This window comes from Alligator mississippiensis, chromosome 2 (assembly GCF_030867095.1).
Source record: "Alligator mississippiensis isolate rAllMis1 chromosome 2, rAllMis1, whole genome shotgun sequence".
NCBI lineage: Eukaryota > Metazoa > Chordata > Crocodylia > Alligatoridae > Alligator > Alligator mississippiensis.
The window spans coordinates 193200056-193226745 of record NC_081825.1 but is presented as its reverse complement, the minus strand read 5'-3'; the positions used below and the strand labels follow the sequence as shown (position 1 = coordinate 193226745).

At 39.1% G+C, this 26690-nt stretch overlaps 1 protein-coding gene across 7 annotated transcripts in view; it reads right to left on the bottom strand.

Moving 5' to 3' along the window:
• PLEKHA7 (pleckstrin homology domain containing A7) overlaps window positions 1-26690 on the bottom strand; it is a 340205-nt gene that overhangs the window by 186786 nt on the left and 126729 nt on the right. Inside the window, exon 1 of one of the 7 annotated variants that reach the window (XM_019477014.2) lies at window positions 3999-4364. The exons of the other annotated variants lie outside the window; for them this stretch is intronic. Coding sequence (XP_019332559.2) covers window positions 3999-4078 — 80 coding nt within the window. The 5' untranslated portion in view covers window positions 4079-4364. Of the gene's footprint in view, window positions 1-3998; window positions 4365-26690 lie in introns of those variants that run through there. 7 annotated transcript variants of the gene reach the window in all.

Genomic DNA, 26690 nt, shown 5'->3' with positions numbered 1-26690 from the left:
GAAAATATATATATCAGTATTTCACAGACCATAGATTCTGTGGAGAAAAGATTCCCTTTTCTTGATGTGTCTAGAGTGCCAAGTGTAATGAATCCTCTAGTTGGGCTCCTAAAACACAACTTGAACCATAAGGAATTTGTAATTCATCTCAACATTCATCACCCAAATGCCCTTTACTCTGCTCTATAAAGATTCTGTAAATTGCAGTGTGGTTTAAGAGTTAAAGCCAAACTCCTGAGCAACACAAAGTTACCATTTACAGCTAGCTGGTCAGAAATCTGCCCCAATTCTGGTAGTCAATGATCTAGACCAGGGGTTGGCAAAATATGGCCCAGAGGCTGGATCTGACCCGTGGAGGGACTCTGATCAGCCCAAAGCAGGTCCCTCAGTCCCACCTGGCTCAGGCGTCATCTGGCCCATGGCTACTTCCAGCCACAGTGGGACTAGGGTGGCTCCTTCCAGTTGCTGCCACCAGCCCCAGCCTTGACCCCAGCCCTATGGAGACTGGTGGGGACTCATGTGCACAGCCCTGACCTTGTCCTGCCCCACACCAGATCTGGACCTGCCCTGGCAGGAGTGCACCAGCTCTGGATCAGCCAGGAACTGCGTGCACAGCCCCAACCCCAGTCTGCCCTTAGCCCGCTCTGGACCATCCCGCCCACGATAAGTGGCAGCGCCCAGGCAGAAGCTGCTGCCAGACATGGAGAAAAAGCGGTTGATCGCCCTCACCTCTGCCAGACTGTTCTTGCTGTGGCTGCCTGCAGCCCACGCCTAGGCTGCCCTGTGGTTCCTCTCCGCCACCATCACCACTGCCACCAGCACCACATCCAGGCTACCCAGTGGGACAGTGGTGGGAGTGGAAGGGAGCTGCTGAGGAGCCCAGGCACGAGTTTCGAGCAGCCACAGCAAGTTGGGCCCGCCAGTGGTGAGGGGGGGAGGCTGCTTTTCCCCTGCACCCAGCAGCAGCTTCTGCCCAGCCACCGTGGGCCCAACTTGCTGTGGGTGGGTGGGGTCCAGAGCAGCCCATTGTGGGTGGGTGGGGTCCAGAGCAGTTGCAGGGCAGGCCAAGGCCAGGGCTGTGAGTGCAGGTCCCAGCTGATCCGAAGCTGATCCACTCTGGCCAGGGCAAGTCTGGCGTGGGTATGGGGTGGGCCAGGGCCCTGTGCTCAGCTCCTACTGCCCACTGGCATCAGCAGCAGTGGCAGGGAGGAGCCACAGGGCCCACAGTCTCCAGGTTTGGTGATCTGTTATGGGGAGGGGGGTGCTGACCCGCCTGAAATAGCTCTCCAAAACTGCCTATGTGGCCCATAGGCCCAAATAATTGCCCACCCCTGGTCTAGAATCATGAATGTATCTTTGGCACCTAAGAGATTGCACAACTCTGAGGTGAGTTCAGTGACTGACAAGTCTGCTCTTCAGGGACAATGAAACTGCTACCAGAAGGATGAAGGTCATCTTTGTGAAGAGAAAAAGCAAAGCAAAACAACAAAAAAACCTTTTTTTTTAAGGGACAATCCAAAATCATGGGACAAACTACAGGAAATGTCACAAATCTCATCTTCTATTCTAAATCCAAGGCATACTCATTTGATTGAACCATTACAAACCTAAGCATGTGGAACAATGTAGTCATTTTTATTAAAACATTCAGAATATAAAACCAAGAATCAAACCATACTACACACACACAGGTTTCCTCAGGGAAGAATATGAGCCACATTTAATAAGTATTGGTCATATCTGGCCAGTCTGGAAGGTGCCCAGATAGTCAGGGCATGAGTGGTAAGAAACCTAAATATAACAGCATAACTGGAATCCAACTACACAGCCAAAGCTAATCTACATTGTTCCTTGGAAAGGGAATTGACAGTTTTAAACTCACTACCTTGAAACAAGAGATCTGACACGTGGATGGTCTCCTAAATGCACACACATGCCTCCACACATATGCGCAATCAACTTGACAGCCCTAGCTATTAAAAAGATTGACAATGTCTGTGTATTTGTAAGAAGCCCTTCTTGTGAGTGTTCCAAGAAAAACTTGGTTGCAAGTTGCAAAAGATGTAGTGAATTATGGAGCTGAATTGGTGTTAAAACACATGCAAATACAATTTAATGGACCTCTTTAAAGGTGTTTTTATTATGTACAACAGTAACCTTTACATAAGGAATCAAACTTACAAAACAGCATCTGAATTCAAATACAGAGGAAATATATTACAAGGGGTAAGGTATTAGGAGTAAAAAGTCAAAGGTTCATGAAAAGGGGAATGAAATCCAGTGACTCAATCTCCTTTTTCTCACTGTCACTAGTTATAGTGTTGAAAATTGATCAGCGGCACATTCATCACAATCACTATCACCCTTACAGTTTATACTAGATATTGGGTGAATCAGCCATTCCAATTAACAGGAACTGATAAATTTGCTCAACAGAATTATGACAAGGATGAGTGCATAGGCTGTACCCTGAGGAAAAAACAAAAGACTCTCCATTAACTGATGTCTGTTAAATTTCTATCTCCCTTAATTACCAGATTTTCCATGCATGTAGCAAGAAAAGGTTAGAACCAAAGAGAAAGCTTGATAGCTTCTGCTAAATCTGGGCAGTGGAAGTAACTTTCCACCACCAGTGAGCCTTGTAAGTGTTCGATTCTAGTAATCAAGGTTCTTTGGGTAAATCCGATATCTTTTATTAGACCAACTCAACTAGTTGGAAAAATTCTTCTTAGCAAGTTTTTGGGTGCAAACACCCTTTGTCAGGCTGAGGAAGCAGTAGTTCTAATGTTCTGTCCTTGTGGCACCTTTAGCCATGGTAGATGTGAAGTGCTACAGAGGGATTTTCTGATGAGGCAGGAGAAAAGGGCAAAATATACAAGACACACTGGAACCATTTTTTAAAATCACATAGGAAAGTGTTTAAACTTAATTTCTTCAACATATAAAATTGCACATGAACTAATCTTGTACTTATGAATTATGTTTATCATTACTCTTTATGAAACACTGATACCATCACGTGCAATCATATTTTATAGATAAATCTTTGCCAGGTAAATTTTCTGGGCATGAGCAAGTTAATAATTAATTTACTCTCCTACACCATTCTTCAAACACATTACTAAAAGATGAGTAATAGCACAGAGCCTCCCAGTTCAACTCAGGTTTTCACTCCTTTTGTCATTCTTGCACCATAAAGAGGTAGGGAGTTCTGACTTAGACACAAAGATTGCATTCCTTCCCTAAGGTGTGCCAGAAACCTGAGCTCTTTTAGCCACTGAAGACTAAGAAGTAACACATTTACTTCAATTGTTATACACCATATTGCAGCCTTTTGACAGTACTAAGAGTGACTTAACATCCTTTTAAACTTCAATCCTTTCAGTATTAAACTATTTTACAAGACTTTTGGTAAAAAAACAGTTGGATGCAAAAGATAACTACTAAAGCCTATTCACGACCATTTCACATATGCAATTTTTTTCTGTAGCCTCTTCTGTTTTGTAAGCATAGCCACAATTGTGAATAAATTCCAAATATTCAGCATGCGCTTCACACCAAAAACATTTCATCTGATCAATATTTACTAGAAATCTATGTGAGAAGTCATAATTTTCAATGAGGTAAGAAACATCTCTCACCAGTAGATGACTGAAAGGCATGAACCATTTAGAAAAAAAAATCTGTGGTTACAACTTCATTGTTCCAAGCTGCAGTGCTCTTGAAACATTTTTTGTCCTCCCTAGATTTCAAACAAAACCTTGACTACCATTCATATAACATCCTTGCTTAAAATGAAAACAGCTTAACATGATAACAGTTCAGTCACACTCAAAACCCTTCAAAATGTTTTTAATATTTCACTTCCTCATTCTTTAAGTTCGTACATTTTCAGACAACAAAGCAAATGATAATTGTCAATACAAAAATAGGCACTGCTGTACGGTTTTACATAACTAAACGCATTAACAGAATGAAAACTTCAAACATGCACATACCTGTAAGATACCTGATAGAATGGATATCCTGGCAGAGGAACAGAGTTTGAAAAACCAAACAGACTTGACATTGCTTTCATATATTGTATCCACTTAAATTGGTTTCATGTTCCATATGCTAAGCCTTTACTAAAGAATTAAGTACAAACGTCCATCTGTACACTTGTTCAGGACCTAACTGAAGAGAAACCGAATGCATATCGAAAGGTCTTCAAATTCTGACTGCATACAAACTGCCACTGCTTCCTTCTCAACTGCAAAATTCCTAAAAGCCAACACCCTCGTGACATCACATGCTACAAAATTACAAACATGCAATCATATCAGAAGAGAAGGAATAGTTTGTCTTTTCTAACTTGACATAAAAGCCTACAGTACATTTTTCCTTGCAAAGACCATGTGAGTAGAGAGAGAGAGAGAGAGAGAGACCTGCTATCTTAAAGAGCAGCCTTGGTTTGGCAAGCAGCCAGCAACCAGCAGAACTTATTGCCAATGCTGCAAATCCCTCCTATCAGCTAATGAAGATCAAGACTGCAGGTAAAACATGATTTTAGCTCCATGACAAGAATTCCCTTGGAAATGCATACAATGCCTATGACCTTGAATTCCTATCTTTTTTTTAAATCTCAAAAAAGGATCAATTCAATGAAAAGCTACAGTTTATATCATCATTTTATCAACCACATCATCAGTGTCCCTATACATTTTAGCAGCATGAGAAATCACTGTGACTCTCCCTCTGCTAAAAAAAAGGAAAAACTCACAACTAAGCTAAACAGCAGAGGATTTTTTTTTTTTAAAAATCACAATAACATTCTTTAAACTACTGAACATATAAGCAAAATTAGTTGTCTTTTCATCAAATATTTGTTACTAAATTAAATTAAATACAAAGAATATTAAACAGTTACTACATTGTGGCAAAAAAGAATGCTACAAATATTTACTAGGAAATTAATTTACAATGGGGGGGGGGATGTTGGGAGGGTACTCCTTGAAGGAGAAAACAAAAGCCGAATTAAAAGAGAAGAAACAAATCAATGTTAGTAAAGCTCTTCACTGTGTCACCACAATGGTTATGTTCAGCATACTGAAACCATATAATAATATTTACATTACATTTCATAAATAAGTTGTCTTAATGGCTAGGGACAGACACTCAAAAAGCCTGAGCCTGAATTGATTCAATCTTTGCAGGCTAGTCTAACCTGGCTAGGCTAAACTAGTTTGTAACCAGACAGACATCCCAGAAATGTAGGTAGATGCCTGCAGTGGCTCGGGCTACAAGCAGGGGAGTGCTAAAGCAGCCCTCCCTTCCCTTCCACACTGCTAAGCTGACGGGGGCATGGCCAGGCTCCAGCAGGACACTTGTTAGGGATCCCCTCCCCCATTGGGCAGCTGAGCAGGGAATTGATAACAGTGTTTGTCACCCCATCAGAAAACAAAGCCTCTCTCCATTAGTTCAAGCTCTTCTTAAACAGCTTTTCCAAGGAAGGAATCAGTCTCCCACAGCACACACCAAAGCTGCATGCTGGCTATGGTGAGATCAAAAGGTTGAGCTGCAGCCAGGAAGCAGAGGGGAGGGGCCAACGCTGCTGTGGAGCACAGAGCCCCCCCCCCGCCCAGCCCAGAGAGCATGCCGGGATACTGGGGGAGTCTGGTTTAACTTAAACCAGCAAGGGGCCTGGGCTAGATATTGCATAAACCGGTTTGACCCAACTCAGTTAATTCTGATACTACATTCAACCAGGTTTATCTCAAACCGGTTTCGGCCATTTTCAAACTGTTTTATGTGAACTGAACACCTGTTCTGTTATAAGTTTAAACCAGTTTCTGATCATTTAAACTGGCTTATGTGTAATGTCTGTCCCTAGCCTATATAAATATTTCCATTCTTGTTTTAATATTTTTGAAAAAGAAAACATATGAACAATTAATTGTCTTGCTTTGGCTGCTAAGAATACTTTAGGTTATTAAATTGCTAAATTTAAGGATTATGAATTATGATTGATGATCACTTTATCATCAGCTTGCAAATAAAAAAAGAATAATCGCTGTTTACAGTTAAGTTTCTAGTCAATTTGTCATTTGCATCATTTCTAAGACAATAGTACAAAGTATGGATTACAAACTTTCAGAGTAATATTTCAAGATGATCTTTGAAGGGGAAAAAATGGGCATAATAGGAAAATAGGGCTGAAAGGGACCTCATGAAGTCATCCAGCCCAGATCCCTGATCAAGGCAGGATCATCTCTGACTAAACCATCCCAACTAAGGTTCTATCTAACTTGCTCTTGACATTTCCAGAAATAGAGATTCCCCAACTTCTCTAGAAAGCCTGTTCCACCCTCAGTCAGAAAGTTCTTCCTAATCTCCCTAAATGTCCTCTGCCACAATTTGAGGTCATGGCTCCTAGTCCTGTCCTGTACATCCACAGAGAAATGGCTACCAACCTCTTTACATAGTCTTTCAGGTCTTTTAAGACTGTTATCAAATCCCCCCCTCAATTTTCTCTTCTCCAGACTAAATAATCCTAGTTCTTTCAGCCTTTACTCATAAGTCATGCTTCCTAGGATCATTTTTTATCACTCTCCGCTGGACTCTTTCCAACCACATCTTTCTTGAAGTGCGGGGCCCAAAACTGTATACAGTACTGTAGGTGAGGCCCAACCATTGCCAAATAGGGCAGAAAAAGTAGTTTTCCTTGATTTACAAGTTACAGTCCTGTTAATACAACCCAGGATGCTGTTGTGTTGTTTTGTTTTGTTTGCAACAAGAGCATGATTGCCTCATATTCATCCTTCATACCTAAATTCTGATCAAGTTTCTGGTCAAGCACAGTATTTCCATACAAAACCTTTTTTCACAAGGTAGATTTCTATAACTGTAATACAACCAAATATTTCAAAAAATGATATATTTAATAGGAAAAACAGCTTTCAGAGCTGCTAGGAAATGTCACATCTTCAGAGTGCCTCAGCCAATAAGAACTTGGTCAAACGGTATCATGTCACCAGCCTGGTGACCCATTAGGCAACTGAGCCTATTACCAGGCCAGTTCTTCAGACCGCTTCATGGTTACACTCAGGGTTAGAATTACAAGGGAGCAGGAGGGGGCTGAGCCCCACCCCTATAAAAAATGAAATTCTCCCCCCCCCCCAAAGACTTGAAAATCGTAAGTGGGGGGGAGGTGGTGTTCTGATTTTATAAGGGTATTGTGATGGGCAGCCCAATTCTTTTTGCCCCCCCCCCAAGAATCAAAGTGTAATTTAAACCCTAGTTATACTGGAACTTAAATTTCCTCACAACAACCTTTGGGGAAGGAGAACACAAACTTCACTGCCTTGGTTACCTTGTAGTCTAGCCACTGTCCATGACTAGGAGTCAACTCCAAGATCAATTCTCCCTTTTTTAAGACATGCTGACAGCAATTAACCCAATACAGCCATTCAGAAGCAGTCATTCAAGTCAGCATATAGAAAAGAAACCATGAAATAAAAATTGGTTAATCAAACGTGTTATTTGCAAAGGCCACAAAGTAAATAACCCTGTAAGCAGCCCCAAAGCCTTATTAGAAAAATATAGCAAGTATGAAAACCTTACAAAGCAGCCTTTTTCAGTCATCTCTCAGAGGTTAAGAATCTCTCTCAAAAGATGCTTGAATGAATCAAAGTCTGAGCATATCAAAGAAACATCTGCATCAAACAAGGTCACATAGACACACCCATCTTTCCTTTAATGCACAAAGGCTCAGTATACCAAAGCCAGGAGCCATTGGAGTCATTACTACTCATTTATTATTACCTCTATATGCTCAAAAACAATTATTATTTAAATTCTTGATGTTTAAAGAAATTCCTCTTCTTTATGCTGACTTTGACTATATAATAAAAAAATTCTTAATTCCCAATTAATACTTTGGTGAAAAGGAATTGAAAGCAGGTTGCGCTCTTTACACAATGTTCCTTAGTGTGTTGATGGTCTTACACCTTTTGGGAGAGTTTTATCCCACGAAGCTAATAAAAACATCACTATATACCATGATAATATCACAACAAGTGTTGAAAACATCAAAAGATACACAGTTGTTAAAATTCTTATTGGAAAGATTCTACATCATCCTCCTGGCTGAGAACATTTCCATTCCATATTCTGCTGGAGAAAATAATTATGAGTTTAGTTGTTACAAGACTACAAGCATGGTATTTTGGAGACCCGGGTCTTGGTACTGACTTGCTCTGCTACTTGGGCTAAGTCACTTATCTCCTCAGTGCCCAATTCATCCACATATATAATACTTGCTGAAAACAAAAGTGTGCTATAAAGCTAAATTTTTATAATTAAAGTACTGAAGTCTTCTGATTGAAAGGCAGAAAAAAGGTAATATTTTGAGGATAAAGATATTCAGAATATAGCATTATTTGTCTACTTCCCACTTTTAACTACCATACCAAAGGTAAACAATAGATATTTTATTAATTCCAGAATTTTAAATTTAAGAATTGTATTGCTTTGCCATATTTTTTAATTTATATGAACTTCACATTTTAAAAGGACTAGATAAGGATACATAACATTTAAAAACAAGTCCCAAAAAAGCTGAAATTGAGATGCATTTTTTAAAGAAGTGTCCTCCTATACATTAGCATATTAATTTAGTATTTCAAAAGTGTTTTTCTTTTGGAGGGAGAAAACTGGAAGGTGGAGACTCTCGATGATGCAAGAATAGTTCCAAATTAAAAAATATTACAAACAAGCTACACACACACACACACACACACACACCCCTATTATATGCATGTAGTGGGTGTGTGCATGCGCGCGCATGTGGAGCACACACACGCGCGCACAAACTGACCCAGTATATTTCTAACCTATTTAATCACGTGTACTTCACATATACAAAACTACTTCCTGAACAGATTTAGTTGTCAAATATCACAGGAGCTATAGAAATCAGTAAGTTTCATTTCAAATATGATTATGTTTATATTTTCTTGTGTGTTTAAAACTGGTAACTAGCGCCAAGCAAGGTAAACATATAACAGAGAGAGATCATTTGACATGCTAAAAAGTGTTCTACTACATTGCCTGAGATAAAATAAGGCTAAACATACAAATAAATCACCTGGTCCAGATGGTATACACTCAAGAATTGTGAATGACCTTTAAAATGAGGTAACTGAGCTTCTGAGGGGGAAAAAAATCAATATCTCTTTAAAACCAGCTACTATACCAACTAACTGGGGAACAGAAAACATTGTATCTCGATTTTTAAAAAGGCTTTAGGGGTGACCTCAGGTGCTACAGACCAGTAACATATTTAGTAAACTGGTGGAAGGGGAAAATGTAACTAAACTCTAAATTAACTGTGTCAGCTCAGGAAAAAGGATGAGTTGTCTAAAATTATGCCAGCAAGGTTAAGCTACTGTCAACTTGAACAAATAACATTACAATATATAAAGAATGCAATGGAGAACACAGATATTTTTATAATGTTAATATAAAAAAAAAAAGATTTTTCCTAAACTGGAATATTAAGTTCAAGACTGGTCACCCTCATCTCAAAAATAAAAATAAAAATTCAGAATTAGAGGAGAGTCAAGAAACAGACTACAAAAACCTAATAATGGTTACATAATATTGAAAAACTCTCTAAGAGAAGACATCAAGATAGTTTTGTTTAAAAGGAGACTTTGATACCATTCACTGTTTTGTGTGCAAAGAGACTGTCTCAAAATACATACAGAAACAAATCAGTGACATTGAGAGATGACAGCAAATGTAAAATGGATAAAAAAAAACAATTTTCCTTACAATGCATAATTAAACTGAAACTCATTGCAAAGGATGTTCATGAAGCCCAGAACTCATTAAGATTCAAGGATTAATTGAACACTTATATGGATAGTAACAATATTCAGAAGTAATCATAAAAGACAAACTAAAAACCAAAAGAAAGCTCTAGGGAAGATACAACATCTGATACCTTGGGGCTCTTGGTCACCTCTAGCAATTAAGAGTTAAGAGAAGAACCCCTCTGGGAGCACATTATCCTTCATCTGTCTATTGTGGGCTTTGTTCCACCTTTCTCTGAGGCACCTGATGCTAGTTACTGTTGAAGATAGGATAGTGGGCTAAATTTACCAAGAGACCTCTGCTCTAACAACCTGACTACATGCTTTGTTACATTTTTTGTCATAGTTTTCAGAAAATCATATAATCAACAACACAAGAAAAACAGCAGCCTGAAAAGGAAAACAAGACTATGTGGGTGAAGATAGTACAATGGGGACAAAAAGGTGGATGGGAAAACTAAGATTACTGCTATGATTTTTCTCATTTCAGTGACTCAACCACACAGCACTTTGGGGCTTTGTTCCAGCATTCCTTTCTCTTCCATGTGGGCAGTTAATAAGCATGGTGTATACATTTGAGTCTCCAAGCACATAAGAAGGTAGAACAAGAGCAGCAAGTTATATTTTTTCCAAGGTGTGTCATCAGCTATGTCTTACAACTTGGGGTCCAAAGAAAAGCTGGCTTAGTGTTTGCTCTTCTCCCTCAACCTGGCCAATATACTTATTTAGAGAAGTTATTACAGGTCCACACATTCAGTTGCAAATGGATGCATTTTCAGCCTTCCAAAGAAGCATTTTAGCATTGAGAACCATAATTTCAAGAGCTAAAATATGGGATTCTGTTCCCCAAAACATGACTATGTTTGAAAAAGTAGGACCAGAGAAGTCAGCCTAGGTGACAAGAGGTCAGAATGAACACAGACAAATAATAATAAACGTCATACCATTTTAAATTGATCCAATTATGCTTGGGCTGTCGGGCCAGTCAAAATGTGAGTCTGATTGTACCAAACGCTACAAAATATACGTTATCACACCTGCCCAGAAGAGCTTACAAGCTCATTTTAGGTAAAATAAAACCAAGGAGGATAACAAACAGGAAGGAAGGATGGAACCTTTAACAAAATCATACAGCTACATAGGCTACCGATGATCATGGACATTTTCAATGCAGAAAATTTTCTGCTTTATCGATTTCTGAAAGTAGCATGTACCTTATTTCCAGGAGTCTTTCCAACATATGCTTGCATCAAGAAAATTAATTTAATTCACTTTAAACAAAGTTTAGCCCACAACAGTTACACTGTCACCACTAATTATTTACCTTATACTTAAGTGCCGTTGCATAGTCCTCACTTGCCCAAAAATTGTACTTTAGGGTAGTGAGCATGTGTTATCGTTTTCCCAAATGTCTGTCAGCTGGAGTACAAATGCTCTCACTCTTTTTCCTATGTCAGAGACACAATGCCAAATGATGGCTAAGTACCCCTTCTTGGACACTCACCTGATTGTGGTCAGGTAATCCAGTTGCTGGATGCTGAGGTACTTTAAGTCTCCAGAGTCTTAACTGAATCTGGGTACTGCCTCCTCCTCAGGTTTCTAGGCTTTCAAGGGGGAGAGACTCACTGTCTAACATCTCTCCTGAGAGCTGCAAACCACAATCCAACTGCTTGCTTCCCGGGTTTAATATGGACTTAGATTCCCTGCCTGTTCCTGTAAACAACATCTACAACAAGAATCCCAGTGAAGGTGTGAGGCTTCTGGTTTAGAGTCAAACTCTGAGCCTTAAGCCACATGTTTGGTTATAAGCAACCAAAGCACAGCAGCTTTCTGAAAACACCACTGCCTTACAGAGAGGAAGTTACACCAGCCGTTCCAAAATGAACGTCCATCTGTGGCCCCATCAAACCCGCACTCCCTTTCCTGCTTTCTTTTTTGTTCCAGGCAATCTTCTCAGTGACCTCCCTTTTTAAGAGGGGCTTATAGTTTTTCATGATGGGCTTCGGCCCGCACTCTCCAAGCAGAAGAAATAGGCCTGAATGCAAATACCCCTCACACTAGCTCATCCTTCCCTTGCAGGCCCCTGCAGGTCACTGTCTCATCAGACAGACAGACAGCAGTTCCTGGTTTGTCTTTCTCTGACCTTGACCAGTCCAGCAACTAAATCAGGTCCTCCCTGCTGCGAAAGCTTATACATCATCCTCATGTCCCTTACCTAGTACTTCCTATGCTGCTGCAAGTCTTCCCTGTTTGTATGCACTGTTTTTAACACCTGATCTCCCTGCTCTGCTCTTGTGCATATGCAATGCGCTGCCCATGCAGACCTATTCAAATGTTCATTAGTCTTGATAGTTCACTTACCCAGCCCAGACCTGGCTACTGTGACATGCAGGTTGCTCTTCTCAGTCACCTATTGCCACTTCCAGCAAGTGTCTTTGGAAGTTAACCTTAAAGTCAGGTATCAAGTAGCACAGCCTTAAGCAGTTAAACCAAATCTCAGTTTGCATAAAAAATACAGACAAACCCCATATCCTCTCACACACCTTTAGGTATGAAACGACTATGAAATCTATCTACCACTGTTTTTTGGATACTTGTGTAATATACATTGGTCATAAGAGCTCACAATTTTTTACTGATGTTACTGCGTAGGAAAAGCTGTTTTCAATTTCAGTGTTCTAACAAAGCTGACAGGTCTGAAAGAGACCTAGTCCATTTAGTTGCTACAAAATTTAGCTCCTGGAAAGAGTAAGTTCTTCAGTAAGAATGCAAGAATCAGATGATAATAAGATTGAAGTATGCAGGTCTTTGCAAATTAAGTTGATAGTGTACTTTCAAGGAAAAGACAGTGTCCTGGATATTTCAACTAAATAAAGATGTCCAGTACAGAGGGAATCCCAGCTTCAGATGGAATCCAACCTTTCATTCATGGTTAGTACATGGAGAACTGTTTCAATTTCTGGTTAGAGCATGTCACAGCAAAGCTCTTCCTATACTAGAGTGGTATAATTTGCACTCTTTCAGAACAGGAACAGCAAGTAATAATATTACACACACACACACACACACACAAACCAAACCTGAACCAAAAACTGGAACGAACCTTTATTTTTTTCCTGAACTGAAACAGAATCTGAACCATTACCTGAAAATCTCTGCTGAACCTGAACCAGAACAGAACCACAAAATCAGGTTGGTGGTTCAGAATAAGGGTTCAACCAAACAAAACACACCTGATGTGGTACACTAACTGGCTCCACCAGTACCAGAATCAGAATGAGCATACACATAAAATCAATATCTGTGAGGATTAAAGATGTATATATTTTGGGTTTGTACAGGCTTCTATACTCTGCCCTCTTCAAGGGCTGGCCCTGGGAAGCATTAGCCAGGGATTACACTGGAGGCCTGCTTACTGCTCTGTGTGACAGGGGTTTGGTCAACATACAGTTACAACATGGAAGGGATGAACATACACCACGTATGTGAGGTGATACAACAATACAAGACAGGTGACTTAGGACATATTTGGTGTCTATCAAATGGTCTTTACATGTACAGTACAATGAGAACATATATGTCAATGTAAAATTCAATATGTTTGGAGAAATAAGGATTAATCTGTGAACCCAAAACTGGGGCAGGAAAACAGGAAATAAGATTACAGAAAGACAGGAAAAGCAGAGTACCTCCCCAATGCTGCAGAGCTCAGCCAGCCTATGTAGGTGGCAGGTGTTAATGCATCTGTGGTGGCTAGGCCTTCAGGGCCCCAGGCAGAGCAGAGTGCACAGTGCAGCACCCTACTAGCCTTGTCCAGGCCCTAAGAATCAAAGAGGTGAGTGAGCAGGCTCTCTGAGGCCCAGGAAGCCTAAAGGAGCCCTCAGTCCAGGCAATGGGAAGCATGGTGTGTTGGGGGGAAGGCTCATTGGAGAGGGAGTTCTGCTTCTGGGCTGGCTCTGAGGGTTCCTGCTTCCCAGGGGATTAAAAAATGTTATAACATCCTTAATATTAATGCCAGGTAAATAATCCATATATCTATATATATAGATAAATATATATAAGGCAGGGGGGTTACCCTATAGAAGAGGGAGGAGGGGTGGTACCACCAATGAATGCTGCTAGGTCACTGGGACTGAGGCTGAGAGGTAGCAGCCTCCAACAGATTAGAAAGGAATGTCAGGCAGCATGGTGTTAAGTGGTGAATGTGATTGAGCAAGAGATTAGTGGGGGGATCCTGGTCTCATGATATGACTAGTAATTTATAGAGAGACTGTGTGTGAGAGTAATTTGTGTGATAGGAGAGTGAGGCCATGGTGGATTGGGCTGGACTCCTGATGTTGTGAAGTTATGAGTCCTCTTTTTGCTGATTACAGATCAGCATCACATTCCATTTCCAAATGGGTAGGGAACAAGTTAACCCTGTAAGGAGATATTTCAAGTTTGATTCCACAAAAAATGAATCAATATGTTAAGTTGAAGGCTGTTCAGTAGTGATGAAGGGCAGTCATGCATCCAACATGGAAAGGCACATACAGAAGCATCACCCAAAACAATATGTTCAACTTTCACTTTCAAAAAGGAAGAGAGAAAGAATCTGGCAGTGAATTAGAATTACAGAAGAAAAAGTCAACCCTCTCAGTGCAAAGTGCTTTATATGCAGTATTTTATAGGAAAAGAGTTCAGGTAAATATTGATGAATCAAAACTTGTTGATGCCTGTGTGGAACCTGTAACATGCAATGGAAGGTCATTCACCTTAATGGAAGATTCAGGATTTAAGAAGATAATTGATCCCATAATTGAAGGTCTTGGAGGGAAGATAGCAATCAATGCCCAAAACCTGAGACACAAAGTTGCAGAAGCAGCAGCCAACATGTGCAATGTAATCAAGGATGAAATTAAAAATAGGCTCATTTGCTTGAAGTTGGATTGTGCAACCAGAATTGATAGATCAATACTTGGAATAAACATCCAGTTTATTGCTGGTGGCCAAATTGTTCTGAGGACTCTTGCAATGAGGGAGATTAAAGGGAGGCATACCTCTGAGTTCCTGAAAACTTTGGTCATGGACAGTATCACTAATTATGGTATTAAGCCCATGCAGCTGTATTCTGGAACAGACAATGGATCAAATATGGTAAAAATGGTGCAGATTATGATTGAAGATCAGGAAGAAGATTGTTCAAGTGAGTCCAGTTCATCTACTGAAGAAGAGCAGGTTGGAATGAAGGACAAGGAAAATGGATGCACATGAACGGAAGACAGACTCATGGAAAAGCTTGAAGATGCTAGAAATTCTTTTTCTGAAACAAGTTCACCACTTCTTATAGTTAAAGGTGCTCACTGTTCTGCACACACACTGCAACTAGCGGTTGATGATACATTAAAGGAACAGTCAGCTGCTCAATTTATTGCAAAAGCATGCTATATAACCAAGAAGCTAAGAAAGCAAACAATAATGGTAGTTCTAAAAAAGTTAAAATTGAAGAGACCCATCTTGGATTGTCCAACAAGAATACACTCAACCTGTGACGTGCTGGAGCAATTGTTGGCACTGCAGGGGTTTTGTCAAGACATGGCAATATCAAACCATGACCTTCACATCAGTGACAATGACAGTCCATCTGTCTGCCCATAACGCTCTTGGAACACTCTGATTGGTTACTGAAACAACCAATCAGAGTGCTCCAAGAGCATTCTGGACAGAAGGTGGCAGTGTAGTGGAGCACCGCCATGAGAGCAGGGACAGAGGGGACGGAGTGGTGGGGGCGAGGCCAGCAGCACTGGCCTTGCCCCTCCACTCCCCGGCCTTGCTCCTTGGAGCCAGCACCAGTGCAGGGTGGTAGCAGAAGGGGACAGCGGGGCAAGCTCCCCCCGCTCCCCTGGTAGGCAGTGGCGGCACAGGGTGGTTGCTCCACCCCAGCAGAGTGGGCCAGGCAGACATGGAGCGGGGGAGGAGGTGGGTGGGCAGTGCAGGGGTGGATGCAGAGTGGGGGGGGAGGTGGCACAGGGTCAGAGGTGGATCAACGGCAGCACGGGGCTGGACACGGAGAGTGGTGAACAGTGGAAAAGAATGCAGCAAGCCTGAGTTTCAATTAATCAGAAAGATCTTGTACAAACTTTTTGTCTATGCTGCATAGTAAAAAACAAACAGCTTTACCTCTGGATGTCCCAACTTCTTGAAAAACTGGGAAGGCACTAATACTTTATTTGGACTAATTTTAGCTGGTCTCAATCCCTCCTTCTGAATGAATCTGACTGCATTTTACCAGATGGAAAGCTATGGGATAAACACCACTCTAAAAGTTTTCTTATTTCTGCAAAGGGGTATAAAGTGCTCTCCTCCTTGCTTGTAGAATATAGTACATCGTTGTGATGCTATCATCACATACTGTCAAACAGCCTTGAGGGACAAGAAGGCCCTGAGGGTCCAAACAGGATTCTCAGGAATCCCATCACCTGGATAACTTCAGAAGCTGGTAATGTACTTCCCCACCCAGTTCAGATTTGAGACATGGATCATGGCTGAGAAAGCAAGAGCAAACTACACTGCCTAAAGCACACTGCCCTAGGACTCTCAACTGTATGAGGACCTGTGGAGAAATTATACACCGTGTGTAGGCTCTCTCTGTGTCAGGACTACTATGTTTCATTACCCAGGACTGCAGAGGCCTCAAGCACAAGCTGGTGTGAGGCATACAGTTGGCCAGTTACCACAAGTCCCATGAACCTCAAAAATAATGGACTGCTCAGGTGAGCTCTTAAGGCACTTAGGGGCCCTGCTGGATCTTTTCTCTTGAAACAACCTAGTCTAATAATAATACCACACCTAAGAAAGAGATATTTTGCAAGGGAATTGCAAATCTCATCTCTCTGTTTATTTTCATCCACAGGTAGCAGAACTGGCAACAAATAGCAGCAGTGGTTGACATTCAATCCTTTTTCATTTGGTTTATAAACAGCCAATTGTAGAAATACAGATACTACAAGGCATCTGAGACATGCTGCCATATAACTGTCCTGGTTTTTTCCAATAGCTATGTAAATATTTCCATCTGGAACACATACCAGTAAGGAAATAAGTAGGCTGGACTTGATGATCTTCCGAGGTCCCTTCCAGCCCAAATGTTTATGACTCTATGAATCTTAAAGCTCATATGAACATCCTGAATGTCTTGAGGCCCAAAATGGCCAATGTCTTGGGGCAGGGAAATACCAGGATTAAAAGACAAGCTTTCTTTGATTTACCAGGGGAGACTTTTGTTTCAACAGAAAGAAGCCTCTCAAAGGGAGGTTAGCAGGAGGCAGCTGGCACAGAAGTAGTTGGAATACCCATTCACACGACTGTCTATGAAACCCAGTGATCAGAAGTATGTGTTTTTAAAAGATTTTTAATTAAAAAATGTAATTTTGGGGTGTAGAGAAGTGATAGGGTCTGAAACCAATGTGCAGAGCAGAGCTAATACTTGGAGGGGGGGGTTGTACAAAATAAGTATATTATTAGCTAATATACTTTGGAGATGTCCTAGCACTGTGAAGAGTTTTAATATGAAAATACCTGCAATCAAAGCAGAGCAGCTCTACAGACATGTTTTTGCCAGCCCTGCTTTGGAAACAGGGAAGAGCATAAGACTAAAGACTATGCATTTTATTCCCTTATTAAACTTCAAGACTAATCAGGGAAGTTAATTTCTCATAATCATAAATTCACTGGGGAAAAAAAACCCAAAGCACTAAATTGAGACTGGATAACCTACTATATATAACCTATAGGCTATATATTTTTGGATGCTATGAATCAACTCTCAGGTTTGCATAAGAAAAAATTAGAACTAATTTTGCTAACTGACAATAAAGGAACAGGAATTAAACACTAGGAAATGCACAAGACAATTAAAAAAAAAAAACAACCTCCAAACAAATAACACATTTTCTACATTACAACACATACCTTTTTCCAAAAGCTACTGGAAATTGGGGAACACATTTTAAGTATGGAAATAAAGTAAAGGTAGCTTCTGAAAAAATGACCATCTACTGAGGGAAGAGAAAAAGTAATGCTGCACTTACTACACAGAGGGCAACACGGTGAGCATGTAAGGCTCCCTAACTGCTGGCTGTGGACAACAGCAGCCTTCCCCTGAATTTCCCTACAACTTCCTGGCATAGACTCAGGCTACAGAAGCTGTTACTGGCTTGGCTCTCTTGTACTCTCTAAAGCAGAGCTGAGCCCAGGATACCAGGACAGAGGCTCCTGCAGAATGAGAAGGGTGGGATGTCATCTGTTTCCATTTCCACAGGTTTTTCTTGTCAGGATTGGGCCCTCTGCTGATTTGGCAGGCACTGATGGCTGCTCACCTAGATCAGCTTCAGAAGAGAAGAGGAGGGGTCACAGATTCACAGAAGTTTAGGGCTGGAAGAGACTTCCGGAGATCATCAGGTCCAGCCCCCTTGCTCTGGGCAGGAAGGGCTAGGTCAGGCACTTTGGCTCAGCAAGAAGAGCCACAATGTTTTATTCCCCACTTACTGCAGTTGCCTGTGTTTTCCTTGGGAAAATACTGTCCTTAACAGTATTTTCAAAGAAAGATTTATTCTGTATTTCAAAAACAAGGTGCACATCTTATTCAGGGGCATGTTGTATGCAAAAAAACAGGGTGTTGGATTTAGGGGATTTCTAAAAGTGAAAATATACTGCATATACTTTTCACCATAGACAAAAGCAGTGCTTGGATTCACAGAACTTCCCATACGCTAAAGCTAGCATAATATTAAAGCAGTGTCTCAGAACTTTTATAATTATTTGTCTATGTCTGGGAGGTCAAAATGAAATTATTGTAACTGATAATGTCTGATCAACCTATTGCCATGATCCTGTAGATGTTTATCATTAGAGCTTGGTAGAGAATGGTTATGCATTTTGGAGAATTTCCAGAGTTTAAAATGTCATTATATTTCAAAATTAAAACTTTAAAATTGTTTACAAAAGAAAAATTTCTGATCTTAGCCCAGGTTTAGGAGGAATCAGTTTGGACTCTAGATGTCCAGATTCTAAGACAATCAAACAGCTGGACTACTCCTCTGGAAGTCAGACTGTCAAGGGCACAAACCTGGAAGCCGGGTTTACAAACTGCCAAAGAATTGGCAGACTGGAGAGCAGTAAATCAGGCAGACTTCCAACGGAACTCTGCCCAATTTCTGGAGAAATGTCATGAAAACTGAGCTAATCTCAGGCCTTCTTTCCATTTCAATTAACTGGCAAATTCCAACAAAAATGTTTTTCTGATCAACTCTACTAATTTAGTAAAGAGATTTAAAGCATATGCCAGTGCATACAGAGTATCATACATCACATGGGAAAAGTCATTCTGTTTTCTGCGCAACACCTCTTTAAATGAAGTAGCACCTGCTATTCCGATTTTGAAAGTTACAGTATATCACATCATATGGTAGTGTCTCCCTGTGAAGTATTTTTCTTTATCTTCCTTTATCTGAAATAAGTTATCAAAACTAAAAATAACATTTTGCCCTGTGTAACTGAAAAATTACAAACACCCACATGTATCCAAACAAGTACAACTAGCAATGGAACTAACCTGTTTTTTTCTCAATATGCAGATTAAACATAATGGACCAGCACATACATTTATTACCTGGGTAAAGTCAATGTAGTTGAATGGAAAGTTAATCCAAAGGGACAAGAGCAAAAAGATAATTCAGGCATTTACGTTTCAAAGTTCAGCTTCAAAAACCTGACTCTTTTGATAAAACACCAAAAAGGAATGCACTATCGCACTGTCCAGCAATGAACCTACACAGGGGCTTTGTCCTCCATTGATTTAGAGTAATTCCAAACACTAAGCTCACAAAGACTTTAAGTATTTTAAAGAAGTTTCCCTCCATCTTAAAGCAATAATATTTTACAATACTTATTTATATACATGTGCAAGATACAACAATTTTGAAATGCTGTTATAAATGACTAACACATTATAGCTATTAGTATACATATACTGAAAGCATAGGAGACCGCTCTGAATTCCTCTCTACCACGATCCAGGTTAAGGTAATATTTTTGAGCTCTCAAAGGATACCAGTTCCTTTCCTAGCAATATCAGGAAATACCAGCTATACCTTGTGAAACTTATAGATGCCTGCTCTAATATCTTAATATACCTAAGAACATAATAATATAACAGTACTTTTTCCACCAGTATATAAATCCCTGCCCCTCTTCATGCATTTCACTGTACATAATGTACATACAATACAACTGTACAACTTATGCTAGAAAGGTGGAAGTCTATGCCTGACTTCCAGGAAAAACATTAAAAGACAAATATCTTCATACAGGATCTTATCCTTAGAGACAAGTGGTTTACATAATGAGCTTCAGAGTTGCACATCTAGGAGACTGTTAAAAGATCGTGTTATAGCTATGTCTTTTAAATAATGCCCTTGTATATGATATATAAAGATTATTATTAGGAAAGGACTTACCAATAAGAAGAAAATTAAAATTCAGTCATTTTGCCTCTAAAAGCTTTCATTCTTGTACTAAGTAACTTCTTAACACAGGAATGGTAAAAAAACACAGGGCAGCACATGAACTCCTAAAGTCAAAGCAGTGATAATGAAAGTGCTTCCAAAATAAGCTTTCCTTATTAAGACTTTCAAATGTGGGCTATCTGACATTCAGTCAACATCACTGTTACAAATAATCTGAAATATTCTTGATAAAATATTTTTAGGATTCCTATTGTTTAATTCGGATACAGAAGTGCAAATTCAAGGTCATTGTGGTGAATTAAATAAATGTCTCACAGACATAATGAAAGATATTAAATTAATCCCTAGAAATAGACAAAATATTTATAGAACTATTTTGAACTTGTTTATGTCTTTGTTTAAAGTAATCTTAACCAAGGACAAACTGTGCATTTAGAAGCAATATCCCAAACTCACACTTGGTCTAAGCCCACTAATTTCAGTTAATTTAGTTCCAGAGATGCATTTGGCCTATTAGTTGCCCCCTTCCCTGACCCCACAACACACCCCATCCCCACCAAAAAGCAAGACACTAAAATTGCATAGACAGCTTTAATTAATGGTTTGTGATCTCACTTTTCTGCACTGTACTTATTTTACAAAGTTTAATCCACATGATGAAAATTTTACAGGAGAAAAATGATTTTCACAAAATAAACAGAATCTATGTTAAGTATTTCCCTAAATTAAAAGCTTTGATCTAAGGAACATGGAATTTTTAAGGGTTAACCATGATGCTGTAAGAATTAAATATACACTTTTGGATGTACTTTCTCTATGTCATCAGTGCAAAGAGAGTAAATCAGGGTTAGGGACAGACATTCAAAAAGCTTGAGCCTGAATTGATTCAATCTTTGCAGGTTAGTCTAACCTGGCTAGGCTGAATCAGTTTGTAACTGCACATGCTTGCAGTGGCTCAAACTAGAAGCCAGGAGGCACTACAGCAGCCCTCCCTACCCTTCCAAAATGCTGAGCTGAGGTGGGGCATGGCCAGGCCCCAGCAGGACGCTCTGATTAGGGAGGGGTGTCCCCCTCCCCCTCCACTTCTGACCAGCCCAGCAGGGAATTGATAACACAGTGCTTATCACCCCTAACTTGGTGTTTATCACCCCATTAAGAAAACAACAGAGGGACATTACCAGTTACCTGCTGGTCTGCCACAGCATGGACTGTAGGCAGCATGTGATCTGCTAGCTAATGCTGAGAGGTATCTATGTAAGGCAGAGGGGACGGGAGATCCCTGCTTAGCAGGGAATGGGGAGGGGAGAGAAGGAGCAGCGGGAAGCCAGGAAAATGCTTGCAGTCTCTGCCGAGCTACAGCCAGGCAGCAGAGAGGAGGGGCCACCCCTGCTATAGAGCACAGAGCCCCGCCCAGCCCAGAGAGCATGCCAGGATGCTGGAGGAGTTTGGTTTGACTTAAACCAACAAGGGGTCTGGGACAGACATCGCATAAACCCGTTTGACCTAAATCAGTTAAGTCTAATACTACATTCAACCAGGTTTATCTCAAACCAGTTTCAGCTATTTTCAAACTAGTTTATGTGTAACTAGACACTGTTCTGTTACAGGTTTAAACCAGTTTCTGATCACTTAAACCAGTTTGTGTTTAATGTCTGTCCCTAGCCCAATTGTACAGGTAATACTTAGCTATCCTTTAAAATTCTCTTATTAAAATAGTTGGTGCTTTGTATAAAATAACTCACATTTTTATACACTAGACATCAATCTTGTAATTAGATTATTAAAAACAAATTATTTTACCAACATATTTTACCATAGCCAAATTATTGGAGGGGACAGTGGGGAGAGGGGGAGTGGGGAACCCCTCAACCTATCATTTTAAAAGACAACTTATTGTTGTTAAAATTGAATAAAGAAAATTACTTAGTAATTTCAGAAAAACCTTCTGAAGTATCAAAATTCAATGATTCATATTTGTAGCAACTGAGAAAACTCATATCAACATAAATGAATGAGAAAGATAAGCTGTATAAATCTGTACTGAAAAAGACAAAATATAGAAAAAGACGACATACGCTAAACACAGGAAATAATATGCTTGTGAACTTATTGAACACAATAACTAAATTAATTCTTTGGCAGTTTAGAACTTCATTGAATTTTGTACCAGAGCTTCAGATCCCTGGATGAACCCAATTTTCTTGTAAGGCATTTCAAATTGTTTTCAATTCCCTTCACCAAATACTTCTGCAAAACAATTTTCAGTTAAATATTTACATACTTAAAAAAAAAAAAAACTTTCTAGTGGAAGTAATAAAAATATTCATTCTAAAAGGATTATAGACAAGCAACCTCAAGGCAAGGTCTATACTGATCAAGGCACAATCCTAACCTCTGTACCAAAGCATTAAAAAATTCAGTGCTGCAAGATGCTGGAGTGAGAACAGTGCGTGCCAAAAATATCCTACACAAGCTGTCCTAATTGCTCATGATAAGGACACACAACTTCCAAACAGGTATTTTCATCATTAAAAACTTTTTAAAATTTCAAGTAAAAATTCAAGAAACTCAAAAGGACTGCCTATAAAATTCTTGCAGGTTTGAAAAGTCTCTCTCCAAAATATAAAGTAAGTCAAATGTATAGTACTCCAATTCCCAGTTTTCCGAAGATAAAACAACAATTAACAGAACTTAAGACAAATGCATACCTACAATAAAATGTTATTTGTAAGAATAATTGCAGACATCACCTTCAGGAAGTTATTAACCACTAGTACTCTCAACAAATCATGAGCACAAATATTCAGCAAGGAAGCAGCCAACACATAGCTTTATTTTATTTTTTTTTATAACCTGGTAAAAAAATTCTTATAGTCTTAAGTTTAAGAGTCAAAACATATGCTAGTTAAGTAAAACCTATTAATTTGTCTGAATTACTAATATATATCAATCCCATTATTGGAGGAGGTAGGGGAAGAAGTATGCAGATGTTACACTATTATTTTTTTCTTCCATTAAGGCTTGTATATGCACAGTATGTCTGTCTACGCACCGTAATTAAACACATTTTGTAATTGGTACAACCCCTAAATCCATCTTAGAATGGTCTAAATCTACTTAGCAGAATGGTGCAAAAATGCATTAGCTGTTCTTTATTTTAGAAGTTTCTAACCCAGGGGGTCACATTAATGATATTTAGAAACCTTATTCTCTCTCAGACTTCATGAAATTAGTGGCAATAACTTTACACACACCTACACACACACACACCCCTAAGAAGTGATGTTTATTTTTTTATTAAAATATTTCTGGTTAGTGTGTTTAACTATGACTTGACAGGAATAAATTTATTCACTTTTGTCAGGGGTTTTTTTCTCCTTGAAAATAACATTTAGAACTGTAATAAAGCCATGAAATACATTATCAATAAAAGTTATCAATAAAAATAAATCCTCACCTGATTCTTTAGTGTAAGATGGCTATTTCTAACCAATGTTGAAACAGGTTTTGCAAACACATTTTTAACTGACCTGACAAAAAGGCCTTCCTTTTAAAAGAGAAAAAACACCTAACTGTCCAGAGTTAAAAAATATCTTCTATTTTTGCAGCAGAGGTAGATTTTTTCCTTCCTTTTTATGAAAATGAGCATGATAGTTACCCTAGTACCTGTTTAATGGATGCTAGCTATAAGGTGAATATAAATATTAGGAACGCCTACATTTTAAATGTGTATTTAATATAGTAAAGCAAGCTCTTGGAAAAATAAGCTAGTATTAGTAATGGACCTTTATCACAGATTGCTATCACTTCTACTCATTTCAATATATTTAACCCTCATTATAGCAAAATAAATTCCAGGCAAATTGAAATTAAAAACCCCCTCAAATAGCTCTTCTTCTGGTAAACTAATAAATAAATGACATTTTATCTCCATAATATTCCTCAGAACTCTGTTAAATAGCTGTATAACATTTTATGCTAACTTAACTGGATCATACAATTTCGATTAAATGTGCTTTTAATGTCTTTACCAGGACATCAAATAGCACAATTATTTGCCTAAGTTTCTCTTAAAAGCTATATCATTATCATAAACAACAGCCGACATACCTTGAGAGAATCAACATATTCTTCACCAGTTCTATCAACTTATGACTACTTCATTTGAATGTTAATACTGAGACAAACATCAGGGATACAAATACATTGTCATGTGAATGGAAAACAGAAAGGAACCCTTTTCAATTTTGGGAAAAGAATAGCAATGCTGTTATAAATGACTTCCTACTCCTAAACATAGTTGTCGCTGCTGGAATTCCTTCTACATTTGGTTTAATCTTTATTGTTACTGATATTTATATTATGGAAACATCCAAAGGGATCCATTATGCTAGGCACTGTACAAAATCAAATAAAGACAGATCCCCTTACCATAATTGTTTACAATCTTACTACATGCACTTGCAAAATTCACTCAAGAGTAAAAATAAAACAAAACTTTTCAAAGCAACTATTTTATGTTTTTGCATCCTATGTACTCAGATGAATGAAAGAAAAACAGGTTAATGAAAGCAAATTTAAATAATATTAAATACTACCTTTACATATTCCATTAAGAGATATAAATGGAAGCCTCTTCCAACATTATTTACTTGCTTTTAACTCCGCTCAGTGAGAATGAGAACAAAATATTTAATATATAAACTTCTATTTCACTCATCATCACAAGATCATGGGTTTTACAAAGCTTAAAAAATGTTTCTAATTCTTTATTTATCTCATAGGGCAGTTACAAAGATTTATGGTAGTAGAAAGTGTTGCAAATATTAAGCACTTAGCAGTTAGATAGATCTATTATTAATAATTGCTGGTTTAAGCTCACAAAGTAAAGACCCACCCATTCCTGATGTCACAGTCCTACAATGTATTTTGAGCTGGAATCAAAACATCACTAGTCATTCATAATTTAATTTCTGTTTTGAAATAATAACTATACAATGATCCCAACAAATGTGTCCCAAGTAGCTTTAAAAGGGCACATTCAAATAAGGAAATATATGATAAACATAACACAACTTAGAGCCACGTCAAACAAAATGCACACATTTCTGATGTGAACTGCTGACCAACACTGGTTTACACAAAGTGAAATACTGATAACAGGAAACATGCATCATTTGCAAACACTGAAAACATCCCATCACTTATTTACATTTTTATTTGATAAGCCCAATCGTTAGGGTGCATATTTAAACATCATACAAAGTAAATGCCCACAAAGCAATGAATTCTTCTAAGTCAACACTGGTAAGTAGTATCGCTGCCAAGAATCCTATCAGTGTCATGCAACTGATGTTCAGAGAGTACCACAGAAGGGAGAGACTGAAAACTCTCTCTCATTTCCTGAAATTAAAGATAGAATTTCACACTTTATTAGGTATCTGATAAAGATAAAGCTCTAAGAATATAATTACTCATGGACATGCCAATGCATTATTACCCTTTCCTAGAAATGACTGCATGCCTTTCTGTGGCACTTAGCCCTAATTAATGATATCCTACTTTACCACCAAACCAGTCCTTATTTTTCATACCTGTTTGTAGATATGGCTGGCTATCATCCATTTGCACAGCCAGCCTATGCATTTTCAGACTGCCTCCTCCACCTATGTATTTTTCACGCTTCAGTCACTGCTCTCGTCTCCCCAAATTCCCCAAACTACCATTTACTTTCCTTCTAGTTCCTCTAATTACTTACTTTCTGCCAACCCACCACTCACTTCTTTTGTGATCTCCACTCTATCAAAGTCTCTAATATATCTGCAATTTTTCTATCCCTGATATCAACTCATTTAAGAAGTTAGAAACTATCCCACTGGATAAGACCAATAGCTTGTCTACCCCAATGGTGTTAAACTCAACAACCCCCACCCAGACCAGAACAGATCAGACCACACCACACCACAGGGCTCCTCTAAGGCCACATACAGACTAGTATCAGTGGTACAGGGGTTAATGCAGCCATTGCTCCCCTCTCCCCCAACAGAGCACTGCACCCAAAAATTTAGTAGCTGGTCCCACCCCCAAATTCCAGGCTCCTCTGGGAGCCCCACAGGCCAGGTGAAACACCTCCATGAACCTATTTTTGACAACCCTGACTTAGACCATTAAGCTTTATGCAAAAAATAGCTTGTACCATTTGTTTCAGAAGGAAGTCTGAAGTAGGAAAACACTTAATATTTACTTGGGGAAAAGTGTTTCCTAACTCTTTCAGAGATTGGGTTTAAGCTCAGAAGAAAGTTTATATCCTTTCTAAAACCCATGGGTT